The 19,091-nt window shown below is 35.1% G+C and overlaps 1 protein-coding gene across 1 annotated transcript in view; it reads right to left on the reverse strand.

Moving 5' to 3' along the window:
• Positions 1-160: 160 nt before the first annotated feature.
• Positions 161-19,091, reverse strand: part of LOC123547557 (neuroendocrine convertase 1-like) — a gene marked incomplete at its 3' end in the record, with an annotated part of 62,696 nt that continues 43,765 nt past the window's right edge. The window contains exons 7-9 of the mRNA XM_053533326.1: positions 13,686-13,800; positions 3,658-3,850; positions 161-266 (exon numbers count right to left, since the gene is read on the reverse strand). Coding sequence (XP_053389301.1) covers positions 161-266; positions 3,658-3,850; positions 13,686-13,800 — 414 coding nt within the window. The remainder of the gene's footprint in view (positions 267-3,657; positions 3,851-13,685; positions 13,801-19,091) is intronic.

Here is a 19,091-nt window from a genome sequence, read left to right on the forward strand (position 1 = left end):
TGAAACATGCATACAGATGTCATATTTTTTATATATCTTATTGCCTTTTGTTACACTTCAATCGTTCAACCAATGCCTGTTATATATAAACGAATAGCAGTCTGAATGTATACTTAACAAATTGACTTGTGACGTCCAAGACAAAGCTGAAAAAAAATACCTAAGGAATGTCTGTTTCGCACTCTGATGGACCACTTCCCAGATGGCATTTCGTCCCAAAAATGTACTGACACAATCTTCCCTCCCTTACTCAGTGGCTTCTCTTCCTGTTACAAAATAAATATAATTCTGTATCAATTTCTGCGCACCAACCGTCAGTGTATTTTTCTAGTGGCATAACTATGATTTACGGAGGATTTTGTACACCAGAAATCTAAGGATAAATAGACGCATTCAAGCTAAAATTATGCGGACGGTCAGAGTACCTTTATAAAACAACGTGGATGCAAGAGGGTCAGGAATCATCAGTATAAATCTTCGATAATTAACACGTCAGTCGTATAGAAAAGCACTACGCCTAGAATATTCAAAACAAGCCATAAGATCACGAGCTTTAAAAATAATTACTCTATTGATAATTAAGTAATTCTAATATCTCTACAGTCAATTATTCTAGCATCTCAAACGTACATAACCTGATAGCTGTATTGCCTGCATTTTGTCAACGACTGGTGGTTACGGTTTTAAATAATATACAAAAATGTACAAGGTTTTCTCTTGCAGACCTGATACTTGACCAGTTAGGGTCTCTTGTCACTTCTCGGTCAATGTCATTTTTCAAATAATAACACCCCACCCCCCCCCCCAAAAATAAAAATCATTTATTTTCTTTCTATGATCTGAGCCAAAACAAAAACAACTGTTTATATCATTGTTCTTTCTCTCTGATTAGAATAAAGCTGATTTTAAAATATACTGAACAGCAAAAGAAACTATCAAGATGTATAAATGAGGTATTTTGAAATAGAAAAACTTTTTTTTTTTTAATTTGTCTTATTTTCTTCCTACCACATTACACTTGAAGAACTTCACCTGTTAAATTTAAGATATCGATCAACTGTGAAGTCAGTTGTCCCACAATATTCGTTTTGCACGAATTTCACGTGCTCGTGAAATTAATGGTTTTATTGTAAAATTTTATTGTCGTTTGATACATTGAGTGTCTCACTCGAAAAATAGCATAAAGTTAAAAAAATATTGTTTGTTGCGTGGCAGTACTGAATCAAAATCAGCGCAAGCGCGCAATTGAGATGTTACAATGCAACAGACGCGCAGAAGATTAAGCCAAATTTTGCGCAAAACGACTACTGATGGACTACTGACTTCACTTCTTTTAGAAATTAAAACGTGAAGTTCTTTAAGTGTAATGTGGTATCTATTTATTTATTAAAAAATACCCAAGTTATAAATCTGGATAGTTTCTTTTACTCTTCGTTATATATGAAACCATAACTAAATGATTACCTAACACTCTTAAATTGAAGATACATTACTTACTGCCGGATAAAGCTTTACCGTAGCAAATTGAGACTAGTTTCATAAATCAGGTCAGGGATAAAAGAGGAGCTTTTGGAATTTTAACAGAAACTGGTTTTCCCTGAACCTACATGAAATACATTTACAGTAAACACGTCCCCTAGTCAACTCGTCGCCCAGTCAACTTGTCCCCAATTTGGTCATTCTTTCCTCTCGGTGATCTCAAATTTGTCATTGCGCCCCGCTTTTTTCGGCCCCCTTTTTGTAGAACGTATCTTTCTTAAAATATCAAATACGATAAATTAAGTCGTATTTTTTTAGATTAGTATAGAGGACGCAACTTGACTCCGATGGTTGACCTTTGTATTATAAAACATAATGAGGCACAACCTATTAATGAAAAGGGGTGTATGTATTGGATTCGTAAACTTTAAAATTGACGTAGATTTATCGTGATATAGGTTTACTGCAGTCGTGTAACCCTATCATATGTAAGTATACATACTTTGAAACTGCATTGTAAACATACTAATTCCATATAAATATACACATCTACCTCAAGCAACCCTCATTTCTATAATGAAACAATCGATATGAATAATCAGCCGAAGGTCAACCATCGCGATCAAGTTGCGACTACTATATATTTAGTGCTAAAAATATACATAAATTTCCGTTTGTTTTAAGAACTATTTTGCTTCAAAAATGATCGTTTTTTTTTAAAAAATAAAATTTTCTGGTTTCCCTTTTTTCTTTTTTTTTTTTGCAAGTCTGCTACAACATGATAGCTTTTTTAATGTTCGTATTTGACGCTGCTTTGCTCATTTTTAAGTTCTTGAATAGAATTAAACATTTAATAATAAATTATTTCCTCAATCAAATCAACTATTAACACATTCCATTAGTCAGTCAACAACTTCTCATGCAATTAAATACCTTCCAATCAGCCCAGTCAACGGTTTTTAATGTAATTAAATAAACTTTAACACCTTTCGTATATATATGTTTATGATTATTCTGCTCATATCTTTATTACTAAAAGCATTGAATTAATCTTTTTTAATTTTAAAATTCAGTTAATTGTCTTATATTTTCAGTATATTTCTTTTATTATGTTATTCAACCTTATTATCTAAGGTTAACCGTTTAAGATATAACTTCTTCAAAACTCACGATGATTTTTAATACCGACTTTCAAAGTCAAAGATATGTTAAAAAAGCAAACATACTTCATATATTTAGGGGGACAAAATTAGCAAAAACTGTGTGTGTGGGGTTGGGGGGGGGGGGGGGGGGGGGTTGGGGTCAAGTTGACAAAATTTTATAATAAAGGGGACGAAATTACAAACGTTAGGGACGAAATGACCAAATCGGGGATAAGTTGGCTCGGGGACAAGTTTACTTGATATCATTAAAACTATTTCTAGCTCTTGAAAAATTTTGAAAATTGATTTTTTCCTCATTTTACAGAATTGTTAAAACCCCATACATTTCTTGAAATTGTAAAACTATGGCTGATGCTGAGTTGTAGAATACAACCGCTTTGGAAAATTTGTTACAAACAGAATCAGAACTGAGGGAAAAAAGACCAAGTTAGAAACGTAGATTGTCTTAAAGGTTCTTGTCTTTATTTTTGTTTTCATTTTTAGGCTCCTGTCGGATTATTCTGTTTATTATTTCTTTTCAACTTCAATACATAATGTACTTTATTTGTGTTCCAATAGTGTTTAATATAGTACATATAACAGTTGTACCTATATGCAGGAAAAACGTAATCCGATAACGGAGCAGATAATAAATGGCAGAAAGAAAGCATGTTCCTTTTTATACATTTTTATTCATTTGTTCTAATTTTATAAAAAAACAACAACAACAACAACAAAACAAATGCCTACAGTTTTAATGATATTAGCTTTGAATGATGGTTTAGTGCTAAGGATAATAAAAAGAGATTGGAGGGTGACTGTCCCCATTTGTTTGTCTGTGTCAAATATTTAAGTTCCCTTACAGGAGCTTCGGCCCCTTCATCTGGTAATGGCTCGGGCGACTCTATGCAGACTTTATCAAATTTGTAAGAGGGCCCTTCAAATGAAGCAACAGATAAACGTTTTCTAAATAACAGTCTAACAAAGGCAGTTTTAATACTTTGTACGACCGGAAGACAGAAATAAAAGCATTTACCTCTTTGATTCTTAAAATCATTAAAACTGAACTCGTTTTGCTAGGTGATATTATTTCCATTTTCAAAAGACTGCTTGATGTTGTGAAGTTAATTGATGTCGTCACATGCTCGATGGACGTTAAGCATGTTTGATCACTGTAATTGTCACAGCTGTAGTTGAACTCGAAAATCTGTGTTCGGTCTCCGGGGGTTCTACAATAAATGTTTGTCAATGGTCGTAAAAATACTTAATGCAAAATTAGATTTTGTAATCATCAAACCTTCAAATGGTAATACAGATTCATGTGTTTACTTATATCTGTAAAAAATCCATCCTTCTTAAACGTCATTGATAATTATGTAGTGAGGACGCATTCATAGGCCACACTATGTCGTACTCATAGGTCCTGTCAAAGGTCAGAGTGGTTAGGAGCCAATCATCTGGTGGTTCTCATGTCATAAGACCTAGAGGTCGAATGAATGAGAAAAACTGGGTCTTTCTTTTGCTGTTAGACGCCATTGATTGTAGCTGATTCTATCTTCATCAAGTTCATCTTGGTGAGTAGGCTATATGTACTGTTTAATTCTGCCTTTAATGTTAGAAACCCCTATCGCCTCTTACACAAGTTTAAAATCCGGTATAGTGAAAACCATTTTCACTAAAAAGGCAACGTTTGTTTAATCGTTTATCTAATGAAATGATTACTAAATACATTGTTTCTTGATTCGTCGGACTACTTAGGAAAGACCAACAGAGTCGGCGTTTCAATTCAATTCTATACGACTACAAGTGTATTTTAATAAGCACCATAAAGAGACAAAAATCCGAATATTGCAAGTTTTTCACACATGTATCTTCGGATGAACTTGTTAAAAATTTATGTAATGTCTCGGCCGACAATTAAACAGCAACATGTACGAAATATAAAGGAGTAACAGTATCTGTAAATGTTAAAATCATCCTAGAAAAGTTTATTATGGTCATAAATCAGAAGAGGAAACTTCCCGATCGGGAAGTCAACCACTGGGATTTTCCCTATTTCAAGAAAGGGAAACTTTATAGAAAATATAGTAACTTGCTCCCCGTTAAGGAAGTAAAATCTTCTTTTTTTGACTTGTTTAATTCAAAAGCCTGGTACATAAGAATATACATGTACATGTTATCATTAAATGAAAGCACCATTATAAACTTGAGAAATGGCTAAATTTCTACCGTTTCTTTTAAATATCCTAACAATAATTATACTCAACTTTGAAATTACTTAATCTAAAAATATTCCTTATTGGTTTCTTAACTTAGCGATAGGAAGTTAATTATATAGATTTATGATGAATCGCTTGTCTTTCATAGAGTAGTTACGCAAATACTAATAAAATACTTTTTAAAATTGCCTTGCTTGATGAATGCTAAAATATTAATATTTCAAGATGCCTCAACAATATATGACAAATAGGATGTTCATACTCATACGCAGGCTGTTCTTGTTTTTTTTTAATTGTCATGTTACTTAATATCATACCGGCCAAAATGATGTTATGCAACAGTATGCATCAGTAAAGGCGGTAATATTTCTGACGAAATGCAATTCAGTGTAAATGTACATAATATGTTCTGCCTGATTAGAAAGATATTTTCCTGTTTTGGAAATTTTGAATTCAACAAATATTAAAGTTCAATGAAAATTTTGTTCAGACATAAAAAAAACTGAACGGTAGGAAATTAGATCCAGGATCTAATTTTAACTTGATTTTTTCATTTAATGGCACTCTCCTACTCTTATACTCTGGAACTTTCGACGGAAACAAGTCAAAAAATGATATTGCTTCCCGAAAGGGGAACAAGATACTATATTAAGTAAAACGTTTCCTGTTCGGAAATTAAGAAAACCCCGAAGAGTAATTTCCCAAACGAGACGTTTCCATGTAAAAATAATCATAATACCCTTTAAAATAGTACCTTCTGTACCCATGTTTAATGTGACAGATCTAGTTATATTAAATTCCTTCAGTGGATTAAATCATTAATGTTAAGAATGTGAAAAGTTAACAAGGGTAACAATTTAATGTCAATTAGCAAATTATGTTTTTTCTTCTGCCTTTTATATCCACTTATTGTCAACTTCTGCTGTGTACAGTTTTCCCTGCAGTGGAAACAAAGACATTACGTAGAGTGTTAATAACTGATCCAAAAAGGGTACGAAACGACAATAATTTCAAATTTTTCAAGGCAGAAATCTTTCTGATAAGCTTTTCTGTTTCCGTTATGACTTCTTTGGTAAAACATGATGACCACCAGGAGACTGATAGTATATGCATAATAACGATACGGCATTCCTTTTGGACAACCGAGACTTTTTTTTAATACTTAACCGCTATGCACGATAGTACAAGACTAAAACGGGAAGGCACGATGATGAAACAACGATGGTACAATGGTGAATACGCGATGACGCGATGATGAAATCGCATTGGTGCGATGAAACGATATTGAAATGTCGATGTAATAACGCGCTTTCACCATCGTTCTATCGTGCCCATGCCATCGCGTTTTCATCATCATTCCATGGTGCCATCACCTTTTCATCATCATACCTGTGCGTTTTCACCATCGTGGCATCGCGTTACTACCATCGTACAGTAGCGTTTCCATCGTCGTGCCATTGCGTTAACACGATCGTACCTTCGCGTTTTAACCATCGTTCCATCGCGTCTTCACCATCGTACAATCGCTTTATCAGCATCGTACCATCACTTTTCACCATCTTGCCATCGCGCGTTCACCATCGTACCATCACCTTCCCATTAGACATGCGTAGTTCCGTGCACTTGTATTTCGTCAAAAAAAAGATGAATGTATCTCAATCAATTTGTGAGAAGAAATCTACAATTTAGATTCTGCTGTTTTGTAAAAGGTTTTACAAAATGTTTAGTGCTCAGTTCTTTAAAAATGTGTCAAACCTCCAAGGCCACGATGAAAAAACAATTGTGAAAACGCGATTGTACCATGGTGAAAATACGATTTTACGATGGTGAAAATGCGATGATACGATGGTGAAAACGCGATGAACAATGATGGCACGATGGTGAAAAGACGATGGTACGATGGTGAAAACAAGATGACACGATGATGAAAATGCAATGAATCGTGATGTCACGATGGTGACAACACGATGGTAAGATGATGAATATGCGATTTTACATTTCACCTTCGTACCATCGTTGTTTCATCATCGCGCCATCACACAATTGCATTTTTAGTAAATCGCGGTTTAGGATTCAATTAAATATTGCTATTGTCCAAACGGAATATTGTATTTTAATGACACGACAAATGTGTCCTTGTGTTGTCACATAGTACTCCAATACGAAGACACAACAAAACAGGTCAGGTGAAATGCCGCAAGATGCACCAACAGGACAAAATAATTTATCGTTCTGTCATGCTGTTGTTCTGCCGGAGAAGCCCGACACGATAGCACGATGTGGCTGAAACGAGACATCATAGCCGTACGAGTTATCGAATAACCTTATATTAGACATTTGCGAATTAAGTCTACGTGGACTGTGAACACCTAAGACGATCAATTTTTCAAGGGGACCGTCTCAACATGATTATTTAAATTTATATGTGGTAGGAAAACATTCCTATAATGATGGTAAGGTCAGGCTTATTATGTAACTGCACAGAAGAAGATTTGGATTTTGTCTGTCTGTCCGCCACAGAAATGTTTTGTTATACACATCGCAAAAAGTATTTAATCTAGCGTCATAACACTTTCCTGAAATGTTCTTCAATATTATAAGTTGCGCATCTGCGACAAAGTTGAAAAGATGAGCCAGTCTGATCGCAATGTAACCGTATTCCATCGTCGTCGTCCTCGTCCGATATAAAAAATCTAAACTGGGTCAGCTGGCATCAAAATGTAGGTCAGCCGGTAAAACATTGTGAAAACTATAGAAAACGTAATATCTTGCGTCTCCATTCCTTCGTTGTTATTATACACCCGAAGGGACGTATTTTGTTAAACCCCAGGTGTTCATCTGGACGTCTGTCTGTCTGTCTGTCCATATTTCCGTTAGCAATTTCGAGTCGACTCCGCTCTGTAACTCGTGAACCCCTTGAAGGATTTCAAACAAACTTGATACAAATGTTCTCCACATCGAGACTACGTGCAGAGCGCCTGTATCAGATGGCTCGCTTTAAGGTCAAGGTCACACTTAGGGGTCAAGGTCATGTGACTTTGTTTTGTGTCCGCTTTGTAACTCTTGATCTTTTTGAAGGATTTTAAAGAAACATTGCACAAATGTCCACCAAATCGAGACGACGTGCAGTGTACATGTTTTGGATGTTTGGCCACAAGGTCAGTGTCACACTTAGGGGTCAAAGGTCATATCATTTTGTTTCGAGTGCGATGTGTAACTCTTGAATTTAAAAATAATTTTAAAATTTAAAGAACTTTACTGTTGAAGTCCAAAGGAAAAAGACAAGAAAGGGATAAAATTCCCCGAAAATCTCTAAGTCCACTAAAAATCATTACCAGGCACAGATATGTCAAAATACACCTTAACATTGCAGGTACCATCCATGTTGTACCACAGAAAAGTGGTCTCGGTTTTTTTCCCTACGGCAAAAATAATAAAAAAGTTACAAAATAACCTATTTATAGTAACATAAAAGGGAAGTAATTCAATAAAAAAGATACTGTGAACAAAAAAGGGTCTGCCAAAGAAAACCAAGAGAACCGCAATGCAAAGCAACATAAACACAAAACAAAGTCATGTGACCTTTGATCCCTAAGTGTGACCTTGACCTTGAAGCGAGCCATGCGCTTTGCACGTCGTCTCAATGTGGTGCACATTTGTGCCAAGTTTCTTTAACATCCTTTGATGAACGGCATAGTTATTGACCGGACAAGAAACATACATTGTTAACCTTTGACTTCTGAGTGTGACCTTGACCTTGGTCTTGCGTCTGACACGTCATCTCAATATAGGGAACGTTTATGCCAAGTAATTCTAAAATGTCTTCATCGATGGAAGAGTTATGGAACGGACAAGAAACTGACCATGTTAACCTTTAACCTCTAATTGTGACCTTGACCTTACGGGTCTGGTTGTTATGCATGGCACGTTTTCTCGTTATGGGGAATATTTATGCCAAGTAATTTTGAAATCCCTTGATGAATGGCAGAGTTACGAACCGGAGATTAAACATACCCTATTAAACTTTGACCTGACTTCTAAGTGTGACCTTGAACTTGGAGCTAGGGGTCTGGATCTTGCGCGTAACACATTGTCTCATTATGATAAACATCTATGCCAAGTTGTTTCAAAATCCCTTCATGGATGACAGTGTTATATATCGGACACGAAAAAGATCCTATTAACCTTTGCATTCTTAGTATGACCTTGATCCTGGCGATAGGGGTCTGGGTATTGTGCATGACACATTGTCTGATTATGGTTAACATTTATGCCAAGATAATTCAAAATCATTTCATGAATGGCAGAGTTATGGACCGGACACAAAGACAGACACTGTTAACATTTGAACTCTAAGTGTGACCTTGACCTTGCAGCTAGGGGTCTGGGTCTTGCCCATGACATATCGTCTCATTATGATGAACATTTAAGCTGGGTACTTTCAAAATCCCTTGATGAATGGCAAAGTTACGAACCGGATATGAAACAGACCCTATTGACGTTTGACTTCTAAGTGTGACCGTGACCTTGTAGCTAAGGTTCTGGGTATTACGCATGAAACGTCGTCTCATTAAGTAAATATTTATGCCAAGCTATTTCAAAATAATTTCATAGATGGCAGGGTTACACTCCACCTTCGAGGGCATAAGAATAAAAGAACTTACTGTAATGTTAATAAAAAGTTATTTGCTGAAACATCGTTTAAAGATGTAAAGGAGTTATTAATAAATAAATAAAAACCTAAAATTATCAAATGTTTTTGTTAAAATTCTTGAAATAGATATATGCTTAATAATAACGTAATATATTAAGCCGCATTAGCTCTAGTTGGTTTAATTTGTGCACTAATCAGTAGTGTACATGTATTTACAACTATGCTTTGCACGGAATGTCACGGATCAGAGGGGTAGGTAGACTGGCTGTATTTACCACTTTAACGCGGCACTATGTTAACACACTGTAGGGAATCTAAAGTGGTAGTATATTCATGACATGGGATGCACAGACATGTACGGTTCTTGAAAGTCGTTGACGTGAATGCCTCCATACAGAGCTTAATAACTGTTGACAGTGTGGGTGTTATAAGATACGAGGGACGTTCAATATGTAATGTTACTCCGTATGTAGTTCCGTAACCGTTTATCATTTTTAGATGCGGTTTTCGGCACATTGTAGACCAATGTATTGGCAAAACAATGCTATATAAATTATAAAAATCGGTAGATTCAAAGTAAAAATATAATCATTTGAATGAGGTGTACTCGGGTATACGAGACAATTTATATCCAAAATATTGAGATTCTAATATGCAATGCCTTGATTCTACTATTCAACAACTAGAAAAATAGTTCAATCTTCAGTTTAAACAGATAAAACAAATCATGATCTTCACACAAACATATGAAAACTAAAATAAAAATGTTTATAACAGTTTTAAATTATGTGTGTATATTTTTACTCGAAAAATGATAAGGTGGGTACAATAAGCCTCTGCAATTTTATCAGGCGCGATAATCATCGTTTAAAAAATTCTTGTATTTTAAGTTGATACTAGTATCTTAATTCTCGATTGCGAAACTAGTTCTTACAGCTTTAATAAATCGCTCACAACACCCATTCCGGATGGAATCAACCTCGAGTTTAGATGTTTTAGTTGTGTTGTAAAATTAAAAATGCTATAAATAGTTGGAAACAAACGGAAACTCTCATCACAATTTGCTGTACCTCGTAGAAAAATGATTGAATTTTGTGATTTTACAAGTTATTCTATTTTCCTGAGACTCTGGATGCCCATCACAAACCTAATTCATAATTATGGTCCAGTATACCTAAGTACACCTCACTAAAATGATTATATTTTTAATTTGAACCTGCTGATTTTTATAACTTATATAGCATTGTGTTCCCAATAAATTGCTTTATAATGTCTCGAAAACCGCATCTAAAAATAACCAGCGGTTACGGAACTATATATGGAGTAACATTACACATTGAACGCCCCTCGTACATTGAAAGTGGTTTCCTTGGACATCAAAATGACGCACAGCAGTTTCAAATGATGCGGCAAATAGACATTGACTTGCCATTCCCTGACGATTGTTTTGCTAGGTGATAAACTATATCCTAATAGACACCCCATAATGACACCTTTCGCATCTGCGCATATTCGGAGAAAAGTGGGACGAGACAAAAGGAAATGTACAAAACTGAACAGATATATATCTCATTACAGAATAACTGTAGAACATTCAATCGCAGAACTGAAGTGTTAAAAGAGCGTAAGCTCTGTATGAAGGCATTCCCGACAACGACTTTCAAGAACGTACATGTCTGTGCATCCCTTGGATGTAGAAGAAAACATATCGAATTGATTGTATAAACTGAAAACTATCAACAAGAAATGGATTTCTTTTCACTCATGATTATGCCATAAAACAGTATAAATGCGAAGATTTTTTATTTTGGTTTTACCTATATTCCATTCATTTATCTAACAGAAAAAAAATGTCCATCTCTTCGTCCATCCATTACTGTCAAATTAAAACAATAAAGTTATACGAATACAAAGTCTTTAACGCGGCTGTTACAGAAATAACAAGTGCTCCACCAAGCCGTGCAATATACGCCCGAAGGGTTATATCAGAGGACGGGAGCAAAATTTAAAGAAATTTACTGTTGAAGCCCAAAGGAAAAGGACAACAAAGGAAGGAAAAAATTCCCCGAAAAGAAAGTCCGCTGAAAATCATTACCAGGTACAGGTATGTCAAAATACACCTTAACATTGCAGGTACCATCTATGTTGTACCACAGAAAAGTGATCTCCGTTTTTACCTACGGCCAATAATAACAAAATTATAAAATAACCTATTTATAGTAACATAAAAGGGAAATAATTCAATAAAATTATATTGTAGATAAACAAAAAAGGGATCTGCCAAATAAAAACAAGAGCACCTCAATGCAAAGCAACATAAACACAAAAAAAGTCATGTGACCGTTGACCCCTAAGTTCGACCTTAACCTTGAAGCGAGCCATGCGCTCTGCACATCGTATCAATGTGGTGAACATTTGTGCCATGTTTCTTTAAAGAATTACACATCGCACTCGAAACAAAGTTATATGACCTTTGACACTTAAAAGTGACATTGACTTTGTAGCCAGCCATCCAAAACATGCGCTCTGCACGTCGTATCGATGTGAAGGAGATTTGTGCAATGTTTCTTTAAAATCCTTTAAACAGATCAAGAGTTACAGAGCTGACACGAAACAAAGTCATATACATTGACCTCTACGTGTGACCTTGACCTTAAAGCGAGCCATCTGATACAGACGCTCTGCATGTCGTCTTGATGTGGAGAACATTTGTTTCAAGTTTGTATGAAATCCTTCAAGGGGTACGCGAGTTACAAAGCGGAGTCGACACGAAATTGCTAACAGACAGATGGACAGACAGACAGAAGGCCAGATGAACACCTGGGGTATAACAAAACACGTCCCTTCGGGCGTATAATAACAACAAACGAATAGAGACGCAAGATATTACGTTTTCTACAGTTTTCACAATGTTTTACCTGCTGACCTACATTTTGATCCCAGTTTAGACTGTTTTTCATGTCGGACGACGACGGCGATGGTATACGGGTAAACTGCGATCAGACTGGCTCATCTGTTCAAGTTTGTCGCAGATGCGCAACTTATAATATTGAAGAACATTTCAGGAAAGTGTTATGACGCTAGATCAAATACTTTTTACGATATGTATAACGAAACATTTCTCTGGCGAACAGACGGACGGACAGGCAAATCCAAATCTTATCCTGTGCGGTTACATAATAAGCCAGACCTTACAATCATTATAGGAATATTTTCCTACCACACATAAATTAAAATAATCATGTTGAGACGGTCCCCTTGAAAAATCGACCGTCTTAGGTGTTCACAGTCCACGTAGACTTAATTCGCAAATTTCTAATATTAGTCGCTAAAGATGTTTGGTTACGAAGGCTGACAAAAACCTCCTTGTTTACCTTTAAAATTTCAATTTATTAAAAGCTGTTATAAATGTAGATATTGATTATTAATCGGTTTTGATTAATTGTAAATCTGATGAAACACCCAGTTGGCTGACTAGACTAGTAAAATAGGTAAAAACAAGGCGATTGGTAACACCGGTGGGTGCTCACAGAAATTACTGTAGCATATGGGAATTTTCAGTACAGATGAGGCGTAATTGAGAAATATACATGTGAGGTGGGAATATAGCAAATGAAGAACATAATATTTTATTTGAAAACGAATTGAGTGATTGCGGAATATATCGGCAGAATTGATATTTTCTTAATTAGATGACAAGAAGTTGTGGGTATTGTAATATATAAATGTCTGAATGTAGCACGACAGTTTTCTTGACTTTTGAGTAGAGTCATCAAATGAAATTAAAGAAAATATACCCACCATCAAGAAAGAAATGTTCGAGTTAATAACTTATATCCCGTAACAAAAAAGGTGATGATACAAAAATTGGACAACCTTGAGTTATGGTTCCTTGTCACTGCACTTTCTCTTAATGAGCTCTATCTCCATGTTACAATTGGTACATACGGACAAGAACTGTGCCTGACGGACGTCGGTCGGACGGACCGACATGGTGGCGTCTATATGCCCCCACCCCCACCCCCCACCCCCCCACCCCACCCCCCATTCGGGCAGCATAATGTGGTAATTGCAGATTAGACAAGGCTTGCATTTTTGTGCCAACAGTACAGGTGAAGTAGGTCAACTTCGTTTATCAACATTTGGTTTCAATCATGCTTATAATTAAACTGATAACCAGCATTAAATTACCTTAGTTTGTAATTGTATAAATTCTTGGATAATAACGATGATAAAGATGTATGGTTGTAGGCCAGTCTGACAAATTTATCAGCATTCAAAAGACCAAATCCGAAGATGTTGTGAACTGGAAATAGAAAATAACGAAACAATAATAGCAAAAGAAATATTGAACCAAATCTATCGATTATAAATACTATACGAATAACAGTCGTGTTTTGAATCAGAGAAAAGCTTCAAACTATCCATAATGTGACAGAATGGACAATCTCGGCATATGACGGACAGTTTTCGGCTTTTCTCCTTTTCATAAAAGTGTCCTGAAGTATGACTGCATCGCCTCCATTGTGAACAGCCCGAACTAACGCATGGTTAATGTCTGTATGCTGATATTAATGATTAAAATTATTTTGTATGGAAGGAATAGGATATTTAAACATCTAATAAGTTAGAATACTCAGATATGATAAAAGTTTTACATTTAAGGTCATTAAAGATCGTCAAATTGGCGGTGACGGATAAATACGTAAACAAGTTAAAATACAGATGAAATATAACAATAAAAATGTGTGGATAAGACACGTTCTGGATTATGTTCTATATGATTTGTAAATAAATGAATTATGAATTCAAAATAAAGTTCTGAATATCTAATGATACTACTCAGTCCATTATTCAAACTGCCAATATTTGCGCATTTGACATGTTTTGGGAATGTGTTTTTCTTTAAAATTGCAATAATACTATGAAAATTGGGAACCGTTTAATAACATTTTGACTTCTTTGTACTTCGCATATACCTGGTATAATTGATCTCAATTTTAATTAAACTTCAAGCATGTATCTTGATCGATTGTTTACAATTAACGGATCCAGTCATTTGAACCATTAATGTATCAACACCATGAATTTATGGAATAAGCAAGTGTGCAGAATGATACAAGGGTTTTCTTTTTCTATTTTATTATCACACCAGCGTTGTTTGTGCCGTGTGGCGGCCGTAAAAAGTCTCCCCGTACATTCAATCAGAGCTGTTATATTTCGATCTTCTCAGATCGTTCAGCACGACTTTTATGTCGTGTTATTGGTACTGTTTAGTTTCTCAGCATGACCATTTCGGCCTGGGTGGTTCCAATACTCTCGCTTTCATAGCCTTGGGTATTGCATAATCACCCCTTGGATATGGTGCCTGTTTTTTAATTTTGATAGGAAATTTATCAAAACCTGTTTTAAACATTATGTTGTTAATATCAATTTAGAATTATCAAAGTTATTTGGTCATTGCTCGTTGAAGAGGATACAACTGCCCCAGAAAGTAAGTCAACTGACTGTCAGGGCCGTGGAAGCTGACGTGCTCTATAACGCATTCCCTTTCATGATCTTGGTGCCAGTAAACATCATTGAATTCTTATTCGTTGTATACGTTTTATGCGATCGTACTCGATCGATACGATCACTTCGCTAATTTTACTAAGTCCTAGGAAAACACACTTTTGCGCTTACATCCTGATTCATGTTAATAATCGGCACACAAATATTTTCGTATCTACTTTATAAAACTAATCTTTTTAATTAAATTCATTCTAATGTCATATTTAAATGCTTTCAAAAAAACCCGTACTACATTCTAACATATTAAGTTCATACTTAATCTAAATATTTTTCAATTAAATATATATTTCCCAGATGTATTAGGCTTAGGGCTCATCGGGTGGATAAAGAAACAATACTGTAAAACCCAAATGGCAGTACGGCTGGTGATATAAAGCCGATTATAAAATACCTGTCAGGGTATATCACTCCAGAAGTCCTACCATGTATGAGCAGAATATCTATTTTGTTTACAGGTTTGCTAGTCCTCTTGTTAGACCCTGCAGCAGGTGGGGACTGTGCATGACAAACTCAAGTCATTTAAATATGGAAAATCAAAATAAAAGCAAACAACTGCACACATCGAAACAGACATTGATTAAACGTGCAGTTTAGAGTTTTTCTCATAGACTTTATATGTGAACAATTACATAGCAAAGCCATGATTTCGTCAAATGGCAATCAGCTTTTTTTTTTTTTCTTTTTTTTTTGTTCGAAAACAAACATTCGAGAATATAACTTGTATAAATCTGACAAGAAATTACAACATTTTCAGAGTTGATCATTGTTTTACTATGATGGGCGGGTGTGTTGAATTTTACGGCGAATCGTCACAAAAAATATCATATAATGCCGAGTAGAAGCTTTATTGATAACTTATATTGTAAATTATCTCTGAAATATATATGCAAAGACGTATATACATACAAACGGCTGAAATATCAGTGGCAAACAATAAAATTGCAAATTATGTGACTAGAATATGTAGGATATTGAGAACACTGATATTAGCACCAGAATAAGAAGTCAAAAAGCTTATTAACAATTCACCGAATAAATCATGTAAGCTCGACCAAACTCCGACTTGTCTTTTAAAATCACGCACAGCCGAACTTTCACCAATTCTATTAAAGAAGTGAACTTACCATTGGAAACTTCAACCATACCACAAGCTTTCAAAAGCTCTCGTATACGGCCTCGAAGAAACAAAATCTTGAAGAAAATATGTTGAAGAACTACAGACCAGCGTAAATTTTACCATATAATTCCAAAATTGTAGAAAAAAGTGGAAAAAAGTCTCGCACTGAAGACACAAAATAACCTGTACGAAGAGCATCAATCAGCATAAAGGAATTCGATTTTACCGTGACGGCCTTAATGAAAGTACAAAATGATATCCTCGAATCCCTGGACCAAAGTGAGGTGTCTATATTAGTGCTATTTGATTTGTCAGCAGCTTTTGATACAATAAACCACGCAATGCAACATTGTTACACTGTCTTGAACATCATTTAGGAATTGCTGATAAAATTCTCTCTTGGATAAATCATATCTCACTGATCGTATAGATGGGAAACTATCAAAACCAGTCCACATGCATTTCAGTGTTCCCCAGGGTTCAGTACTAGGAACCAATTAATTGCAACTTCGACACTATGTACATGAAGCCTGTTGTTTCCATCTGCAAAACACATGGACTTAAACATCATTTTTATGCTGACGAATGGCAGTTATACCTATCATTTAAAACAATGAATAAGCAATCTCTAACAGACACAATATATCGTGTTTAATCGTGTCTTCGGGAAATTGTGTCATGGATGCACAGCAACATGCTCAAGTTAAATACAGATAAAATGGAAATAAAACTTTTCGCCTCAAATAAGACTGCTCATTTAGTTGAAAACGTCACATTACTGTTGAAATAAAACCATTGTTAGAAATTTCCGACCACCATAAATGTCCTTACCTTTATCCCTCGATATTTTCAATGAAAAACAATACAATGCGGTATCAAATTAACTCGAATCATAATATATATTCAAACTTAAACATCAAGCAATGCAGTGAAATTTCTTCCATTTGCTTGGAAAAAAATCATGAAACACTTCCATGCATGTAAAATGGTACTACTACTGCTGCTACTACTTCTACTAATGTAAGGAATTATTCTCAGGATTTAATGTTTCAACGTTATAAAGTGTATTTAGTTGTCTTTAGTAATTCAACTTAAAGCGTCGTTTCGAACGAGCCAAGTCCGTTGTGCTCATAAATCTTGCATTGATAATGTGTGTAAATTAGGACGAAATGACAATAGTAACTTATCGTAAAAACTAAGCAACTGAATCAGGATAAAATGTGACATTAAATAATGTCTTGTTTTCTTTTCTGCTTTGTTGTACTGAGGAGAAACGGTTTATTTATTTATTTATTTTGTTAGGTTTTACGGCGAACCGACAAAATTATTGCTTATTTAGCGACTTTCCAGCTTTGATGGTGGGGATAGACCCTAGGTGCCTCTCCTTGCATTATTTTCTCACGTGCTTGCACATGGGTATAACCACCGACCTTTGTAAGTCAGCTGGATTGGTTTCTTAACGGTTTATCTAAGTAGGCCATTGGAAATGACTCTTAGAATAAACTGTGTCAAATAACTCATAACATATAATTTATTTCAAATTACTAAAATGATACTGTGATTAGTGGTAACTGACAAACGTGGCCATGAAAATATACTGAAACCTTAATTTTTCACTGTCTGTGCTTCTAATCTTAGAAGTATACCAATCATCTGTGGGGGTTCTCTACATCATATGCTGATTCTTTAATTTCTGAATTCTTACTGAACATTTGAACAGTTGTGTTTATAGTTTCAGGTTTTAAATTTTGGAAATAAGACCCCACGTTCACATTGTCAGCTCCAGTTTTCTTTGAACCTGGGTACATATTTTGCCATAAGATGCAAAAAAAAAATCTATAAAAAAACTGCCTCCTTTTTTGACTTTCACTGGTTATTAAAAGAACCTTTCAAAACAAGAATCCTCCTGGTGTACCTCTTGTAACGTTTAAACAAATAAACAGTTGTGTTAAACCGAGTAGTTTGACATCAGCTGGTTTAATAGGGTGCCAGTTTTTTTCAGAACTTTGTCCTTCTTCTAAAACTGCTTAGAGACCCCACACAGAATAATTGTTTTCTTTTGCGTTTCCATAATTGCAACTTAACTATATGATCTACAGCGAACATCTGAGAAATAAAGATAAATGCTTTAATAGCTATAACGTGGCACATAGGACAAGATAATGTGCTTAATATCTATATATACGTTTAACTATTTTAGCACATCAATACGCACGCTGTTTGATTTGGTCAATGTAGAGTACGCTTTGTTTCTATACTGTAAAAATGATACTTTTATGTTTTTGTTAACATAAAAATAAATTTCCAAAACAAATAAGCTTAAACATTTATAGACGATGTTATGTAAATACAATTATTTTGAACGGACCTTAAACTGTGTACCCGTCCCAAGTGTGCAGGAAGTACAGTATAACAGGTATTTTCGAACACGCGACCCCGCGATTAGTAGACGAATGCTCTCATTACTGAGCTAAGCAGGCGGGCTAATTTTGTAGTAAAACGAACATAATATCGAAAAAGAATATGACCTAATTTGTTTGAAAATAATCTTTGACATAAACGTTGAACCTTTGACAGTTATGGAGGGAAAGAGTTTCTCTACCCCGTCGGCTTCAATTTCTTCAATTATTTGGATGACGTGACATCAGCATATGTTACAATGTCAATATTAAATCTCCCATGGTATACGAAGCCTTGAATATCTACAAAATGAAGCCGACTCTAGTTTGTCATAGAATTGTATGTAGTTTTCTTTTCTTTTCCATTTCGAGAATTATATGGTATGAATATCTAGATGACTAGGTTTACAATCTTGTTAAGTCTTTTTTTTTTACATTTAACATGTTCGAAGCATTGCGAACATGTATCATGTTTACTTTTGCACATTTGACTTATAATATATAAATATA

The sequence above is a fragment of the Mercenaria mercenaria genome, unplaced genomic scaffold, assembly GCF_021730395.1.
Source record: "Mercenaria mercenaria strain notata unplaced genomic scaffold, MADL_Memer_1 contig_2246, whole genome shotgun sequence".
NCBI lineage: Eukaryota > Metazoa > Mollusca > Bivalvia > Venerida > Veneridae > Mercenaria > Mercenaria mercenaria.